This window comes from Rattus norvegicus, chromosome 4 (assembly GCF_036323735.1).
Source record: "Rattus norvegicus strain BN/NHsdMcwi chromosome 4, GRCr8, whole genome shotgun sequence".
Lineage (NCBI taxonomy): Eukaryota > Metazoa > Chordata > Mammalia > Rodentia > Muridae > Rattus > Rattus norvegicus.
Genome location: NC_086022.1, coordinates 148868504 through 148887824, shown reverse-complemented (window position 1 = coordinate 148887824; position 19321 = coordinate 148868504). Strand labels below are relative to the sequence as shown.

The 19321-nt window shown below is 48.5% G+C and overlaps 1 protein-coding gene across 1 annotated transcript in view; it reads right to left on the bottom strand.

Annotated features, from left to right (window-relative positions):
- Window positions 1–19321, bottom strand: part of Slc6a11 (solute carrier family 6 member 11) — a 115339-nt gene that overhangs the window by 81071 nt on the left and 14947 nt on the right. Inside the window, exon 5 of the mRNA NM_024372.2 lies at window positions 2145–2277. Coding sequence (NP_077348.1) covers window positions 2145–2277 — 133 coding nt within the window. The remainder of the gene's footprint in view (window positions 1–2144; window positions 2278–19321) is intronic.

The window sequence follows — 19321 nt, the reverse complement described above, 5'->3', positions numbered from 1 at the left end:
TGTATGTATGTGTGGTGTGTGTGTATGTGTGGTGTGTGTGTGTGTATGTGTGTGTATGTGTGTGTATGTGTGTGTATGTGTGTGTATGTGTGTATGTGTGTGTGTATGTGTGTGTATGTGTGGTGTGTGTGTGTATGTGTGGTGTGTGTGTGTGTATGTGTGGTGTGTGTATGTGTGGTGTGTGTGTGTATGTGTGGTGTGTGTGTGTATGTGTGGTGTGTGTGTGTATGTGTGTGTATGTGTGTGTATGTGTGTATGTGTGTGTATGTGTGTGTATGTGTGGTGTGTGTGTGTATATGTGTGTGTGTATGTGTGGTGTGTGTGTGTATGTGTGGTGTGTGTGTATGTGTGGTGTGTGTGTGTGTATGTGTGGTGTGTGTGTATGTGTGGTGTGTGTGTGTATGTGTGGTGTGTGTATGTGTGTGTGTATGTGTGGTGTGTGTGTGTATGTGTGGTGTGTGTGTGTATGTGTGTATGTGTGTGTATGTGTGTGTATGTGTGGTGTGTGTGTGTGTGTGTGTGTGTGTGTGTAGGCACACATATGTAAACACAGGTGCCTGTGGAGGACAGAGGTATCAGATTCCCTAGAGCTGGAGTCACAGAAGGCTGTGAGCCACTCAACATGGGTGCTGAGTGACAACTGAACTCAGGTCCCCTGGAGGAGCACCAAGCTCTCTCAGCTGCTTAGTCAGCTCTCCAAGCACTAATCCCAGCTCTTAACAATCCAGCTATCCTCTTCTTCAGCTAGAGGAGGCAGCAAGGAGGGCCTCGGGGGGAGAGTTTGAACAGGCAATAGTTTTTAGTATAGCAATAATATAAGCATTCCTTATTTGCAAGAGAATCCTATTGCTTTATGGCATCATAATGCACAGAAAGCAAGGGTCAGCAGATGACATGGCTGGGGGGACACGAATGTCCTTGTTCTGTTTGCTGGGGTTCCCACGCACCTCTCTGAGTGCTCTCTCAGCATACCCGGCATTACCCATATGTCATTCTTCTGTGTCTCTATGTTTTCCCAGCTTCCCTCCTTCGAACCACCTTGTCTCTCTCACCCTAGCAGTTTCTTCATCCCACCCAGCCTTGAGGGGCCTCTGGGGAGCAGCCTTCACAAGGCCCAGAGGTGCTTATCCTTCTGTCCTTGGAAGCCTCATTTTTAGCCCTTGCCTCAGACAAGGATTTAGAACACAGGTGACAAGCAATGACCTATGTCACCCACATTCATGAAGTATGATGGAGTCAGGAAGACCCAAGTATAAGAATTTGATTTCCTATTTCTCAAGAAAATAAAATGAGTTCCAGATAGAAGACTAGTGGCCTTGATACTTCGCCTTAGGTGTAAGAGCAGCAAGGGACAGTGGAGGGCTGATTTCTAACATTGCCAATGGGCTAACTTTTCCTTTAATTCCTTATTTTTCTAAGATATACACAAGCAAGCGGACATGCTCATGAAGGTAACACTTCTACTCCTCTTTCAATCTGAGAGTGGCACAGTCCACTTATACTTTCCAATACCCCTGTGATTGGAAGAGGCTATAGTCCAGGTCCTGACCAGTAGCCTGTGAGTGGAGAAGACACATACAGCTAACTCTCAGGCAGCTCAGAGTTGGCCATTATCTCACTTTCCTCCGCCATTGTGACCCCGAAGGTCACCAAGTACAGCTAGCACAGCAGGGCTTAAGACAGAAGGGATTGCTCCCCACTCCACACTGCAGGAACAAAAGACACAGACACATCTAGGGTGCTTAGTGGGAGGACTAGCATGGTCTGCCCTACTATGTACCTGGAGTCAGGCTCAGTAGCCTAAGAATTGTCATGGTTATAGTTAGCATATTTTACTTTTCAATACATCTTACCCTACCTTACCTTTGTGATTCTCAACTCACCCAGAATGATGGTCTAGTAAGGCTTTATTTCACAGAGGAGAAAACCAAAGCTTATAGCAGAGCAGAATGGCCCTGCAGAGTATGGCAGCTATGTGGAGGAGCTCCCAGATGGGATCCTCATCCATCGCTCTTCTCATCTCTCAACTTAGAGCTGGTGCTTCCAACATGAGCTTCTTGGTGACCAATATATAGGTCACTTGTTACCTTCTGCAGAACTCACATTCCGCTTATGGGCTAGCTTCTCAACAGTTAACGTCTTACCTTTCCAGTTGACTTCGTACCCTTCCAGATGCAGAAGTAGCAGATGGTCCAAGCCGCCAGGAGACACAGTGCCAGCTCCCATCGGAGGTTCCCGATGTGTTCAATGCCATCAGATATAGCCAAGACCCGGCGTCTGTGGAGAGAGGGTGTGGAGTCACTGGCCATTGTGCTTCTACCTGAGGCAAAGCCAGGACAGTAGAGGAGCAGGGATAAGCTACCCTCCAATGCCTCCAACCTCCAATGCCCCCAACCTCCAACCCCAAGGATGGGCTGCCCTCTAATGCCCCACACTCCAGCTTCTGTCATTCACCAACTGTGAGATCCTGGATCGAGCTGGGAGCCTCTGAGAAAGACAAGACCGAGCCTGTATGTTTGTGGAACCACACTCTGGAAGAAAGTAAAAACATGTGGTACAATGGGCTTAGGAATCACCCCACCACGTGTGATGTATCTGGGAGAGTGTACCACTATGTAAATAATAGTCTGTGTTTTTAGAAGGTTACACATTGCAATCCTCCTGAACTCAGGGGTAGCCACAGGACTGCGGAACAGGACTGTGTTAAATCACAGAGAAACTTCTAGAGTCAGCTGTCCCCTTTTTCCTCCCTTTGCTGTGATTGTACAAGAGTGTCATGATGAGGTTTCTAGAAGCCCTGTTCCTAAGGGACTGCCCAAGACACAGTGCAAGCAGTACTAGAAGACTGTGGATTGCCTCACTCAGATTTCTGGAGTGCTTGCCACTGCCACATAACTCAACCCATCTTTGCTGCAGCAGGAAGCCACCGGAGGCTTCCTGGGAGAAGGGATGCAAGATCTGCACCCTGAAGGGAGGAGCAGAGACTGTTCTAGGCTGAGTGAAACCTCTAGAGCAGAGTGTGATGCATTGTGGGGCCGAGGCGCAGGGCACAGAGGGCAGACAGAATGGTGGGAGGAGAAGACAGAGGAGGGATTCATGCCAAGGAGGAGGAGAACCCACGCTAATGGGGAGAGGTGCTTACACTAAGAGGACCTAGACTACAGAGCATGAGGATACCAGGTACTCTGGAAATACCTCCGCCATGGCCTTCTCCGAGAGCGCATCAATTCTTCAGAGCTGACACATGCCTGGCTCCCAGAGCCCACCCTGGGGTTGTGTTTCTTTAAAGTCAAACTTGCCACGCTCCATATTGTGTCCAACCATGGCACTAGCACAAACCCCCTCCACACTTGCTCCACGAACCCCATTCTGGCTGCCAAGCCACCCCCAGCAGACGGTGCCAGTCGCCTTCAGTGCTCTGAGAATGTCCCCGGAGAAAGGAACTCCCATCCCACCAAGCATGAAAGCCACCCTCAGTGTCTGCCTCCCTGGGAATCAGCTCGGGTCTGATTCTGCATTAATTACTCAATGACACCAATTAGCACTGGTCAGCAGGCTCCCCGTAGCCCCAGCCCCTGCTGGAGAAATCAGGCAGGCCCCCAAACAAAATCAGACTGTGGGCAGCCTCTGAGTTACTAGAAACCAGCTCATGGCTGGAAGAAACAGGAACAACCATGCTCAGCATATATCTCCTGGGGCCTACTATGTGCCAGGCACTCGCTACCTTACGTTCTGAGAATAGAAGGTCAGTATGTTCAACGAGGCTAAGCTGGACCAAAGAAGGGTGCAAGTTAAGTGAGGAGAAAGGAGTTGGCTAGCCAGGCTCAACAATGACCATAGTTCTTGCTTGGAGTGCTTTAGCAATCCTCAGCTTGAATTCATCTCACACCTCACAAAGACATGATGAGTCTTTAAAGACCGTAAAGAAAGTCTAGTGTGGAAACTGAGAAGTATCTTTGCCAAACAGAGCCTTGGGAGCACTGGACCATGGACTTCTTACTAAATGAAACACTTGGACTCCACAGAAGCAGGACTCTAGAAATGGGGAAGAGACTTACAATTGCTGCTCACTTGAGTCATTTTTAACTTTGCCTTTTTCTTGACAGGAATTGGGGGGGGGGATGAAATCTCCTCTACCTTCCTTTCCTGGGTCAGTTCCACTCACCCTTCAAACTACGTCTTACCTATAATTTCTTACAGGAAGCTTTCTGTAGCAGTCAGGAAGATTGAGTTTTGTCATAGTAGTTAATAATCATCCCCCAGAGATCTCAAAGGTAGAAACCAACAACATTCTTCCCTTGCTCATGTATAATGGTTCTTTTGAGGAGTTACTACAGGGATAAAATTTTTCCCCGAGAAATTTCACCACTCCCTAAATTGTACAGGGACTTTCAGGGTGCGGTGCCTCTTCTGTCCCCAATACTAAGACCCCAGTCACAGATACACATCTGTTGTCTTATAATTGCTACTCCAAACACCCCAAGGATAGCGCATTGGTTAGCCAGGAGGAACGATCTAGACAAGACCTTAGGTCCCTGTGCCATGGCACCCTCTGTATCCATCTATTCTAGGTTTGGGACAGCTCAGGACAAAACATATAGGTTACCTAGCTAGTAGGTGTGTGTGTGTGTGTGTGTGTGTGTGTGTGTGTGTGTGTGTGTGTGTATTCATATTGGTGGACCTATCTGTTGAACTGTGCATCTGAAGTCTAAAAATACACAGGGACAGGACGGAGAGAGGAAGGGGGGAACAGGCCTGCGAGGAGTGAGCTGGCTCCACTCTCTGGAAGCTGAGAGCCTCAGAGGCCTGAACAGCCAGCTCTGGCGCCCCCTCACTTAACCGAACCAACTTGTTTCCCAATTGAGAAGCAGCACACCAGAAGCCAAAGGGGATGAACTGCTCTTTTGTTCCATCAGACTCCATTTGAAAACACCTTCAAACTGTTTTCTTTGCATTGAACCAATGCCGTGTGTTACTCAGAAGGTTCTGGAGAGAAGCTGGGCTCCATCGATGGGGTTTCTCAGCTCACTAGGCTAGAGGGATGATTTGAAACCCACAGGGGTAGCTTTTGAGAGCATGGGGGCTGGGGCACTCCACAGCAGAGACTCGGGGAAGGCACAGCTCTTCCTGGGAAAAAGCTTTCTGAATGGCCCTCCCCCATGAAGCACTGGGGCATAAGAGGCAGCTGAGTGAGGAAGAGTTCGCTGCCAACACGCTGGCCGGCAAGGACCCAGGACCGGACCTCTGGACGTTGTGCCCAGAGCGGACACACTCAGTACTCAGGACTAGCCAGAGCTGCTCGGGGAGATGTGTGTGTGCAAGTCACGGCAGTCGAGCACTCTGCACTGGTTTGGAGCATATCCAGAGAGCACCTTTTAGCATATTTCTGGAGACCTCCCCCTGGAGGCTGACAGCCTGGAGGGCCAGGGCCAGGTGTCTCCAGCCCTTGACACATACCAAACAGCTAGGCTCAAGGCCAGCTCTGTTTCCCGCCATCCGTTCCACCTTGGCTGGGGAACATCACCTCCCGGAGTCTCAGCTTCCTCATCTGTAAGAAGGAATCAATGGCACCTCCCTCCACAGGCTGCCCGGGCATGGAAGCATCTAACTCATCCCAGGAGCCTTGAGGCAGGGATACATATTACTGTTTCGAGATGGGGAAACTGAGGTACAGCCGAGTCAAGGAGCTTGGTAGAGTCACATCAGCAAATGATGGATCTTAGGTGGAAATCTCAAAGCCTCCATTCTAGCCATTGGGTCTCCCAGAACCCCAAAGTCACGACTGCATTCCCTCCAGCTTTACTCATAACAGACTAGAGCTGTCTCACATACCTCTGCACAGTGAAGAAGAGGAGTACTAAGAGCCTAATACTACTTCATGGATTGCTATATCCAAGTGCTTACTGAGCACCATTGAGATGGTGGCTGCTGTGGCAAATTAGAGGTTCCATAAGAGCTCAGGACCCGGTGGAAAATGGAGACAAGGAAACTGCCCATCATGGGAAGAAGAGAACAGCAAAGCCTCAAGTCACAGTGGGACACTATCACGAGTGTCAACACCAGTATCAGAATGTGAGGGTCATTGGGGTGTATCAAAAGGTAGGAAGGACGTTAGCAAAAAAAAAAAAAAAGGCAGAGAGAGAGGGGGCAAGAAGTGAACCCAGAGCAAAAGCTGGAGGCTAGCAATGGTGCAGTGGGGTATGGGTGCCCAGTGCAGAAGCAGAGGTGCTGGTGAGGTGGAGGGTGAGCCTTGCAGAATATTGGGCCGCATCTCTGCACCTTACAAGGGTGGTGGAAGAGTCTAAAGAGGGGTGATACCTTGTCAGGACAGACGGATACCTCTGGAGACCCAGCTTCCCCTGTATCAGGAAGAATTGATTGTAAAGCTGGGGCATTGTTGGGGTACCCAGTGCAGAAGATTTTGCTTTAGTTAGGTTAGTTCAGGTTAGTTTAGTTAGGTTAGGTTAGTTTAGTTAGGAAAAGGTTAGGATCAAGGTAGGAAGTGTCAGTAGGGAAGGACGGATGAGTTTGACAGTGGCAGAGGCAAAAGGTGACTGCCTGAAAGAACAGGGCCGTGGACACCTCAGAGGTGGCCAGGTCCAGAGAAACAACAAAGAGGCTAGCGAGGCAAACAGGAAAGAAGTGGGTTGATACCATACCTTAAGACAAGATGGCATCCTAGTTTGCTTTCTATTTCTGTTATAAAACACTATGACCAAAAGCAACTTGGGGAGGAAAGGGTTTATTTCATCTTAAGCTTATAGTCGACCATGGAGGGAAGTCAGAGCAGGAACCTAACTAGAACAGGAACTGACGCAGAGGCCATGGGGGAATGCTGCTTCCTGGCTTGCTCCTCAAGGCTTTTTTATACCACCCAGGATTACCTGCCCAGGGGGGCACCAATCACAATGAGCTAGGCCTTTCCACATTAATCATCCATCAAGAAGATGCCCCACAGAAATTGCTTAGAGGCCAGTAGATGGGGTCATTTTTCCAAATGAGGTCCCCCCCCTTTTTCCTGATAACTCTAGGCTATGTCATGTTGACAAAACTCTAAGCAGCTCAGGGGACTCAAGGTGGGACACTCAGTGACTTAAAGGCCTGGAGCCCACTGGGTCTCTGGATCCAAAGCTTAGAAAACAGAAATAGGGTGAAGAGTCATACCTAAACCTTGGTTCGGGGGCTTTCAGAAAGAACTGGAAATGGGAGATCATCTGTCTCCTCATCCAGAATCTCCAGTCCAGGGCACAGAGAGGGAAAAGCCCTTAAGGAGGCAAAGGCGGGGCAGAGAGGCAGGGCAGCATGGGAGAAGAGCGCCATCCAAGACAAACAAGAGGTAATACGGGTACAAGTGACTGATCTCCCCACCATCAAGGGAGAGAGCCTCCCTGTGCAGGGGAGACCTGTGGGGAGGGGAGAGCTCAGCCAGGTGGGTATTTCAGGGAGTGAAGTTCTTGGGTCAGAGGAGTGAATGGGTTAAAGAGACACAGTGGATAAGAGCTGTCAAGGGAAAGGCCAAGAGGGAGGGCAGAGTTCCAGACATAAGAGGACAAGGACATGAGGGGAGGGATGGGAAGGAACTGTCCACAGAGAAAGGAGTACTGGTAGAAAGCAAACCCCAGGCACACAATGTGCCTCCCTATTAGGAGACTGAGAGAATGAACAGAAGAAGCTGACATTGGAGGGGACTGTGATAGGCGCTAAGGGAAGGGGCACCCAGCTCACTCTGTTTCATCTTCATAGCAAACTACTGCCAGGGAGTTAGTTCCAGCACCTCTATGTCCACAGGGCATTGATTCTTGACCCTGCTGATGCCAAGTCCTTCTGTATAGCAGGATGAAACATTTGCACAGAACCTGGTGTATCCTGCTGTGTGGACTAAACATCTTGGAAGTACTTAGAACACCCACCCCCCAGTACTTGTCACACAGATGATCTGTCTGGGGACTAATGACCAGGAGAAAATTCTGAATGGATGCACTTTCCCCCCTGAGTATTTTCAGTCCGTGCTTGGTTGAAACCTGAGATACAGAACCCAGATACGGAGTACTGACTGTTCATCCGTGAATGGTGAGACAGAGGCCCAGGCTGGTGAAGCAATTGTCCAAGGTGGGATTGTGGGATTGGAGCCCAGTTCTTTAGCTGACACCAGCTGCTTGGTGGAGACCTACCAAGGGGAAGTCTTGGGTTTCGAACCTCTGTCTCTGAGGGCCCAAGGGAAGTATCTGGAGTCTGCGATGGGTCCTCCAGCCTTCTCCTTTCCCTCTAGAAGGTTCACCTATCCCGTGTGCTGGCCCTGCTCTGGGCAGAGGCAACAACCTCTCAGAATGAGGTGGTTCTGATCATAGGCTGCTGAGTTAAAGACTAGCACTGGCCCTCAAACCCCCGGTCCCCTTCCTTTGTCCCTTCCATTAGAATCTAAGAGAGCCTTGCAAAGAATAGCTCCCACCCTCCCCTGGGATGCCTCATCTTCATGTCCTGCACGAAGCCTGCAAACAGATCACCTTTCTTTAACCTGCCATGTGGGTTGGCAGGGATGTGGAGACGGCCCCAAAAGCTGGCGCAGAGGGGCTAGTCTATAAATAGCTGTGCTGGTCTCCCAAAGCAACCAACTCCAACAACAACAACAACAAAAAAAGGCCCATCACCAAAACAAGTGTGCTTTCCTGGCCCTACAGGAGAGCCAGGGCCACCTCCTGGAATCTTCTGCCCAGATTCTACTTAGAATTTTCTCATCTCTTCAACTCTTCCCTTACCTGGGGGGCTCCTAGAGTGTCCCCAGCTCAGACCCCCCAACCAAGCTGGAATGGAGAGTGAGGAACCCCACTTCATGTCAATTCCTTGTCTTGGGGGTAGCCAGATCAGAACTGCATCTTGTAGGTGAGACTTCAAACCCAAAGAATCCAAGGAAGGTGCTCAGAGAAGGAACTTGGTGAGAACGATCTGGGGCTGCCTCTAGTTTCTTGTCTCTGTAGAACCTTCTGGATAGCTTAACAACTCTCTCATCAGTCCCCTGCTCATGTCTACTCTCTTGTTTGCTCTTCAGGAACCTCCTTCTCAATCCTCCCACAAGCCGACAAAGTTTTACCCACCCTGCACACTCCAGTTCAGACTGTACAGACCACAAGTCTCCGTGTTCCAGTCCCAACAGCAGGGCCATCCACATGTGGTGCAGACACCTCACTGTACGCCAGGATCTCTGAGGCTTAAGCTATGCAAGCTGCACTGTGGAGGGCAGACACTCGAGGCATTGCAAGACATCCATCGCCATCCCAGACACCAGCTCTGCCCCTGCAGTGTGAGCAGAGCCAGGAGCAATCTGCAAGTGAGAGAGTGTGGCTCTCCTCCAGTGAACCTTTATTTACAGAGACAAGGACTTGGCCAGGAGTTTGCTGACCCCCGTGACTTCTTCAAGACACTGAGTTCTCAGCCCACAGTGGAACCTCATTCAGGAAAACCTGCCCACTCCAGACTTCCCTAGGAATTCTCTTAGAAGCCTGAAACAAACACCCTAATAGCTCTGTCGGACCTGGCACTCCATAACTGTCTTCACAGACATCCTTCAGGAAGATGTGGAGCAAAAAACCATAGTGACAGCCACTCCACATGCGAAAGGCAGAAACTGACAAACAGCACCAGAAACAATAGAGTCTCATACATTGTAAAGATGTAGCATAGGTTGGAAGCCCTGGGGAGCAGCTTGGTTCTTTTATAAAAGTTAGATGCAAAAAAACAAAAACAAAACGAACAAACAAACAAACAAAAAAACCCAAAGCAACAACAACAAAACCCTAATGACCGATAAGCTGGTGAGGTGGCTCAGCAGGTCAAGTATTTGCCCCGTGAGTTCAATCTCTGGCACCTGTGATGTGCAGAGAGAACTGACTTTTGAAAGCTGCTCTTTGACTTTTGTACATACATGACCATAGTTTCACACGTGGTGCGTGCACGCACCTGTGTGCTCACACACATACACTAACAGGAAGAACAAAAATTTAAGTTAAAAATAATCTACCCAGCAATCCCGCTCCTGAGTACATATAGCCCCCAAAAGTAACAAGTACAGGTTCAACCCCAAACACACACATGAATGTTCTCAACGGCATTTAATCCTCAGAGCCCCTAGGAGAAGCCACTCAAACATCTGTCAGCCATGGATGCCAACAGGACAGGCAGTGTTATTACTTTTAAAAAAGAGAGAGAGATGAAGTGTAGGATGAGGATTCCCAACCCCAAACCCAAGTGCTCCCAAAGCAGAAAGCTTTTGTGTGGCAATTTGACATTGTAAGTAGAAAACTCCAGCTCACAGTAAAACCCAGACACACTGGGAGTACTGTATAAAGTTACCTTCACTCTCCTGTATGAGCTGAGCATGAAACATAAATGATTTTGCTTTTAAACTTGGTATGAATATCTCAAAAGCTAGGGAAGAAAACCAGGTCCGAAACACTTCTGACCCTAAGCAGTGTAGATCAGGGACGCCCTGAGTCAAGCTGTCGTTTCAGGGCCGACCCTTGAAACCATTAGATGAAAGAAGCCAATTACCAAAGACCCAGTTCCGTTTATATACTCAGTCTAGATGAGGCAAATCCACGGAGGCAAAGCAGATGAGAAGTGGCTTGGAGGTAGGAGGAGACACATGTTAGACAGTGGAAGTTAATTTGGGAGATGGGAGTGGTCTAAAACTGTGTTATGATGCTGCCCACTGTAAGTTTATACAAGACAACTGAGCTGTATGCTTAAAATGGTCACATCTTACAGGTAAAGTGTACCTCAATAAATCTACTAAACACCTGTTCACAAGGAAGCGCCCACCCAGATGTTTTTCCTTTCCAGGGTACGTGGTTGTTCCCAGCTTCAGTTACTGATGGTCTGCCATATTCTGGAAATATTGAATGGGAAATCTCAGAAATAAACAATTTCTATGTCTTAAATGGCACATCATTCTGAGTGGCAATGACAAAGTCTCTCACTATGCTGCTACATCCTGCCCAAGACATGAGCTGCCCCTTTGACCGGAGTCTCCACAGTCTATATGCTACCACCTTAGCAGCTTTCCTTAATTTACTTAATGAGAACCACAAAGTGCAAGAATGGGGATTTGGTGACTTTGTCACAGTGGTATTTTTAGTTATTACTGTTAATCACTGTTGGAAATTTATCAATTAACCACAACCACAGGTGTGTATATGTAAGAATCTGGACGGTTTACATTTCCTGTGGCTTTCAGAACTCTGATTTCAAGCACAAGACTAAGGGGGCCACTGTAATTCTGCATTGTGCATGGCGCGGACAGAAACCAGGACACTTAGCCTATCATTTGGTTTTATAATCATTGTTCAGAGAAAGTTCGGGTTCCACAGGTGTTTAACTGGCTGGTTTGAATGAGAATGTTGTTCATACACTTAAAAACTGAAATTGTAGAAAGTCAGCCCCCAGTTGGCGGCACTATTTGGGGAAGTTTAGGAAGTGTAGCCTCTTTGAAGCAGTTACATCACTGGGGGTGGGCTTTGAGGTCTTAGAAACCCACTCCATTCCCAGTGTGCATACTTCCTGATTATGGTCAAGAGGTAAACTCTCAGCTTCTGGCTCTAGCCACCATGCCACTTGCTGAAGTGCCTCCGCTCCCTAACAGACGCCTACCCTCTGGAATCATAATCCCAGTGAACCCCTTCGGTCTATAAGTTGCCTTGCTCAAGGTTGTTTTTATCATAGTAGTAGGATGGTAGCTAATTCATTTGCCCATGATCACAAAACTGATGGGTGGCACAGCCTGGCTTTGAACTCTAGTCTCCCACAGTCTGTCCAACACCTCTTCTCTTCCACCCTCTATAGCTGCATGATGTGACCAGAGGAGTGGGAGGAAGAAGACAGGGACAGCGAGTCTAGAAGAGACAGCAAGGACAAAGAGACAGGCGCCCAAAGCGCCTCCTCTGTGGGAGGAGTGGACAGAGTTCAACAGACCAGGACAGGTACACCCAGGAGAAGCAGAGGGCTGCTTAGCTGCTGGTGACTCATTGAAACTTCACAATGCAATCTGTCCTCATCCACAGGTCCTCAGCATCAGGTGTTTGTCTAGCACCAGCATCCTGCCTTCCTACCTTTTCAGTTGGACTCAGGGATCTCAGAGGCACTGTCCAAGCCACGGCCATCCCTATAATGGCTCTGCACTAGTGAGCAATTGTGAGCCCAGGGACACTCAGGTCCTGTGCCCCACTCATCCACAGAGGTGAGGCTTTCCATAGGTAGAGGCTGGCTGAGAGTCACAGTTGTAGCAGCCAGACAGTAGTCCAGGGACACACAGGCAACGGCAGTGAAGAGTGGGTCCGCCAGAGGCCACCACTGTCCTGTTCCTTCAGGCCTTTGAGAAGTAAACAGAAAGTGAGTGTGGGTGGGGGAAGGCTGCAGGAGTAACAGGAGCAGATGGTCCAAGGGACAAGAGAGAGCATTCTCCGTACCCTTCACTGGGGTGAAGAGAATACCCACGACAGTTCAAAGTGAGGGTTAGAAACTGTTCCATGGACAATGGGCTGTACTTAAGAAACCCACTGGCAGTTGGAAACACCCAGAGTGAAAGGAGTGCTGGACACAGTGAACTGAGCATCCTGGAGCCGCAACACAGCATACTGTGAGTGATGGTCATTTATCCCTGAGACTGCAGGCTGACTACAAGCAAGATATGTTTAACTGAGGAACAAACCCCAGTCCCCAAGTCAAAGCCCGGTTTATGAGTGTTCACCATTTCCACACACTGTGAAGGTGAACATGGCGAGTGAAACAGTCATGAAGCCAGACATCATGCTACTGAGGAAGAGCCTGAGAATCTGAATTACTTCCTCTAGGTCAATGAAGGAGTTTTGGGTTGTCCCAGGTTTGGGGATCCCTCTCTATCCTGGATGTTGTTCATCTGCCAACTCAGTGGGAAGATGGTAGAGCACAGGGGAAACAGAGGTGTGTGTGTGTGAGTGTGTGTGTGTGTGGTGTGTGTATGTGTGTGTGGTGTGTGTATGTGTGTGTGGTGTGTATGTGTGGTGTGTGTGTGTAGTGTGTGTGTCTGTGTGGTGTGAGTGTATGTGTGTGTGTGTGGTATGTGTCTTTGTGATGTGTGTCTATGTGGTGTGTGTCTGTGTGTGTGTGTGTGGTGTGGGGGTGTGTATGTGTGTGGTGTGTGTGTCTGTGTGGTGTGTGTGTCTGTGTGTGTGGTGTGTGTGTTTGTATATGTGTGTGGTGTGTGTGTTTGTGTGTGTGGTGTGTGTGTGTCTGTGTGTGGTGTGGGGGTGTGTGTATGTGTGTGGGGTGTGTGTCTGTGTGGTGTGTGTGTCTGTGTGTGGTGTGTGTGTTTGTATATGTGTGTGGTGTGTGTGTTTGTGTGTGTGGTGTGTGTGTGTCTGTGTGTGTGTGTGAATTCACACGTGCGAATCTGGACAGCGTAATATGCTCTTATAACTCTGTTAAAAACAATCTGAAATTATGAAGAGTTAGGCATTTCGAAGCCACTCCACTCCTGTCCCTGAATTAAAATCATTTTATTCACTGCCACCAGTGAGAGGACCACAGAGAACATGTCAGAGCCAGCATCGATTCTTCAGCTCCCATTCTCTCAACAGGTAGCAGACTAGATCAGTATCACATTCAACATCTGCCCCAGCCTGACAGAAATCACGTTTTCTAAAACAAGGTTCAAGCCACTTTCTAAATGATCCTCTTAAGAGTGAAGGGCACACCACAAACGCCAGATGCCTTTATTCGGTACATATGCTAGAGCCTTCTGCGAGTTTTCTCCAGCCTCCCTCCCCTTCCTTTTTCCTATCAGGAACATGCCCTATCTAGTGACAGTCTTCCAGGGATGGCTGTGGGCACTGGGATTTTGGCAGAGGGCTGCTACTGGGACTGTGGGAATCACATGCCAGTGGATGCTGTAGCCGAGAAACAGGAAAGCTGACACTGTTTCAGGGCAGGAGAGGAGAGTGAGCAATCACAGGAGGATGCAGGTAGGCATCAGAGGCACAGCTCTGGCTCACCCTGAGAGGTACCTCAACAAGCCCCTTAACCTCTGACTTCCCAATCCCCATGATGTGCAGGGCAGATAGTCAGCCTTGCAACCCATTGTCTGCACAGGTGGGTGGAAGGAACAAGCCTATGCAACTCTGTGTAATGGCAGGACACACAATAGGGGAGATCTGAAAGTGACCCCCCTTCCCTCACTGTAGCCATCAGGATGCAACAGGGGACCTATGCACAACTGGTTCCTTCCCATTATATAGTGTCAGTTAAAATTGCCAGTACCTTCCTAGCTAATTTCAGACGTGAGTATTTTTGTCTGAATGGTTACAAATGTCAGGCAAGAGTAGACCCTAACTATGAAGAATTCTATTAAGGCCAATTTCTATTGCTGTTCCACAGAAGCTGGACAGCAGATATAAGTAATTAGCCCAAGGCAACAGCACAGTGATTCTTGACGCTAGCCTCCCAAGGCCCAAGCCTCTGGCTCCCCACATTACATCACAGCATTGAACAGCTTTTCACAACTATCTGTGCAAACAATGCCTGACCCTCAGTGGGGCTTTCGGTGAGGGGCTCAGACCATGTCAGAACACAGAGAGGTCCTTCCTGAGATAGGGCTCTGGGTCAGGAGACAACGCTGGCGGGGATGGCTTAAGGCAGACAACTCCATATGGTACACAAGAACAAATAAAGTCCCCTTTGGGCCTTCTCTACTCCTCAAATGCCACTGGCAGTAGATTGGAGGGCTGGTTCCACTTGGCGCTTTGCAGGGAACACCAGGGAGGTTTTATGTATATGAGGAAACCAGAGCAGTAGATCGGGACCTGATTCAGTTTCAGCAGCACAGGATCCCAGGGGCAGGCAGAGAATGAATTGTTAGTGGTGTGCTCTCTTAGGGGGTGGGGGGGGGCAATATGTGATTTACAATATAGTATAGAAACACAGAATACACTATATTTTAGTTGCTAAAACTCCATTTGCCAGTGATGTAACCGGTTAAATATTCAACAGTTAGAATAAAGAGGTCACAACCCTGCTGGGACAACAAAGAAGCATTGTAGTTAGTGTTGGCAAGTGTCTTGACCCCTTCTCTGTTCTTCTTAGCTGTGTTCAAGTCAAGGGTCTGCAGTGCCTCAGTGAGGGGACAATAACAAGCAGAACCCTCATGCAGATGAGATCCACTGCATATGCACAGCCTGTAGCAGCAGAAACCAAGTGCTCAGGGGTAGGAGTGGATGATGGACTCGCTTTGGGGTTCAAGTCCATGAGCTGAGGTAATACCCTTGTGTTGGTAAAAGGGAAGATGGAAATCTGACTTCTGCCCACCTCTTAGGGCTGACTGTGGAGTTAAATGAGTTAATATTAACAAGAATGAGCCAATAAGTAAGGTTAACAAGATGGGTTTCTCACACAAGCAAAGAGAATCATCAAGATTGCCATCTCATTCACCGATACCGTGACTCCTGCCTTTATTGTAACAGCTCTGATAGTTGTAACTTGAAAACTCAAATACTATGAGAGAGCACAGACCAGAGAAGCAAAACCCTGTTACTACCTACTTTTCCTTTTTCCATGTACTATTACTGGGTAGCCTGTGGATAAATGACATCAGATGTACCCTCCCAGACATGTCCATGGGGTTAAGGGTATGTGTAGTTTCAAGTATCCATAAATACAGGTAAAGTACACTCTAATCTGAAAACTTAAAATCTGAAATGCTCTAAAATCTTAAATTCCCCCCCGTGTGTGTTGGTGTATGTGTGTATGTATAAATGTATATACATATGTGTAGATACATGAGCCATGTGTATATGTTATCCTCATGTGTGTGCAGGAACTCATGAGTGTATGTTTGCATGTATATGGAGGCCATAGGTGATGTCAGGTGTCTTCCTTGATCATTCTCCAGTTTAACTACAGAGGCAGGGTCTCTGGTGAAACCCAGAGCTCACCAACTGAGTATAGCTACGCTGCTTGCTCAGGGACCTCCTGTCTTATCTTCCCAGGTGTTAAGATTATAGGTAGGCTGGCATGCCCACCCATCTTTCATGTGCCTCAGAGCTGAGGTCTTAAGCATTTTACACACTGAGCCATCTCTCCAGGCCCGTAAGAAACTGTCTGAACACAAACACTCCACAGTACACCTGAGGCTACAAGTTGCAACTGAAATTCTGGCACCCAAAAACATTCTGGCACCCAAAAACAAGGACCTTTAGGTTGCGTGTACTAAGAATAACTTCACAGTGAGCAATTTCACATTTAGACTCTGATCCCATCCTCATTCAATATGGTTATACGGAGACTCCAGAAGCCAAGGAAGAGGGGGATCATTTCAGATGCCAGCACCTCAGCCTGCACATGCCTCTCACCACACTTCACCCCTCCCTCACCTCAGCAGCAGCTCCTCTCTGCGGCAACACATTTCCTGCCTTGCTCTTTTTTATAGCTGCTGCATAATTTCACTCATGGGACATCTCACAGGTGGTTTTCTCCTCCTCCTCCTCCTCCTCCTCCTCCTCCTCCTCCTCCTCCTCCTCCTCCTCTCTCTCTCTCTCTCTCTCTCTCTCTCTCTCTCTCTCTCTCTCTCTCTCTCTCTTTTTCTTACCATCACAAATGGTGCTTCCATGGGCATGCTTGGACTACACATGACTATAGTGGTCACACCCCAGAAAAAGCTTTTAGAAATGAGACAAAGCTTATATACATCCAAAAGCCAGTACCTGTAAGACCCGTCTCATAGTCATTGTCAAACAAAAGAAACAAACCTTGAGTCCTGACCAATTTGGGCTCCCGTGAGTCTCTATTGGGGAAAGACCCACCCAGGATGTGATGTGAGGTCAGAAGATACTTTGTAGCAAAAGAAGGCGCTGGTGGAGCCTTAGTAAGTCGGGGCACAGGTGGGGTCTTTGCATCTAGGAGCAGCACAGTGGAGCAGAGCGAGCCACCACCTTCTAAGATTGTTTCCACCCATGCATTCCCAACAGTTGAGGACAGGCATGTCCCAGCCTCCCTCTGCCCAGGGAGAAACCAGCTTTCTGCACCCAGGCCACACCCAGCACACGCGGGATGAGCTCTGTCCTATTCCCAGAACTGTAGGGACTCTTTGAGGAGAGTCCACATCATCATTTCCAACGATCCTTAAAGGCACTAGGTCCAGAAACACTTAGGGCCTATGCTGGGTAGGTATTTTATCAACTTGATACAAGCTATCGTCATCTGGGAAGAGGAAACCGCAATTGAAAAACTGCCCCCATCAGATTGACTGTAGGCAAGTCTATGGGAGGGTTTTCTTGATTAATGATTGGTGTAGGAGGGCCCAGCTCACTATGCGTGGGTGGGTGCCCTGAGTTGTAGGAAGAAGCAGGCTGAACAAGCCACGATGACAAGCCAGCTTCACTCCTCCATAGTTCAGGGCTCCCTTCTGCTTGAGTACCTGCCCTGAACTCCTCAGTGATGAACTACAATCAGGACAGGTAATCTAAATAAACCTTTTCTCCCCAGGTTGCTTTTAGTTGTGCTCTTTATCATAGCAATAGAAAGTCGTCTAAGATGGGACCTCAAGTGTCTATCAGGATTGGTCCACCTTGCGTGTAAGTCTCAGAACATACCCATGTCCTCCACATAGGGTTACATCCTGCATTGCTCCTCTGGCCTCAGAATTTGTCCTAACAGATAAGCCAATCATTCCACTCTTCTTGGGTCCCTGATCAAATGCTATCCCCTCAAAGAAGCCCACCTGACCCCAACCCTCTCAGTTCTGTTAGCCTGCTTGCATGTTCCTTAGAGGACAAACCTTGACTTACAGGGATACTCACTTGTTTTGTTCCTAATGTACCTCAGCCCCTCCATGGTGCTTGGTATAGAGCAAGCTCTCTTGGAGAATATGCATGGTGGCTTCTTCTTATCCAGAGAAGACATGCATGGCCATTCCCTTTATCCAGAAGAGACATATATGACAGATTCTTCCTAACCAGAGAACAGAAGTTTCAAGAGCCCCAGTGGCTGCCTGATACCACACAATATGCCATGCTTTCCCTATACATCTAAATGTACACTAAAGTCTAATTTATAAAGCAAGCACAGGGAGAAAACGCAAAGGTCTCAGCCACCTGAGTGTTTATTTTGCCCTTTGGGAGGCTGAAGCTGGAAGACTGTAAATTCCAAGTCACCTTGAAATTCAACAAATTCCAACAAATAAGAAATTTGAGGCCATCCTAAGCCAAAGACAGAAACTACTCCCAACACACACACACACACACACACACACACACACACACACACACACACACACACACAGAGGATTGGTAGGATAGGGAGAGAGGAGGGAGGTGGGGGAAGAGAGAGAGAGAGAAATTAATTTTTCCTTAAAGCATTTTCTGACTCCTCGCTGACATGTCTGAAATTCCAGTATTACTCTTGTGTACTTGGGCTGTTACTCCATAATATAAAGTCACCCGAACTCAAGCAGCTTGAAACCACAGCATCTGACCAAGATGCTATGAGAGACTGGCAAGCAGGAAGCATATATAGCATGGATATACCAGGGGGGAGGGGGAGAAAGTGATTGAGGGAAGAAGACCCCTCCAGCAACCCTGGCCTGTGCAATCTTTCCCCTCTCTCCCCTCTCTCCCCTCTCTCCCCTCTCTCCCCTCTCTCCCCTCTCTCCCCTCTGTCCCCTCTCTCCCCTTCTCTCCCTTCTCTCCCCTCTCTCCCCTCTCCCTTCTCCCCCTCCCCCTCTCTTCCCTTCCTTCCCTCTCCTCTCCCCTCCCCTCTCCTCCTTACCCTCCCCCTCTCCCCATCTCCATCCCTCTCCCTCTTTCACTCTCTCTCCCCCTCTCTGCAGGACAAATGACATCTCACCCAAAGAAGTACAAGATTTCATCTTACTACCTCAAACGCACGAATACCAATGGATTTATAGCGAGTATTTTCCACTTAACATTTTTGATCAGCTGACCACAGGTAAGGAGATAACTACTGTCCTGATACCTTCTGCCTTTCTCCATGCTCACTACAGCATTGTAACCGAAGGCCGTGAGTCCACAAGCTCCTCAGGCAACCTCGGCATCTGTGATCAAGTCTGTGTTAGTCCCTTCTGCTAGCTCCACAATCAGCCATGTGAACTTCTATTCATCCTTTAAAAGTCCAGTTTGGGTCAACCCCAGCCCCTGCATGAAGCCTGTCCCACAAGCTGGATCGGCGGTCTCCCTCCTCTTGGCTCTGTGCAAGCACCCACAGGTTTTTGTCAAGTACATCAGGAAGTCCAGTCCCTCTCACTTCCTGGATTCCTCCACTGTTTCTCAAGTCTCTGGGTACT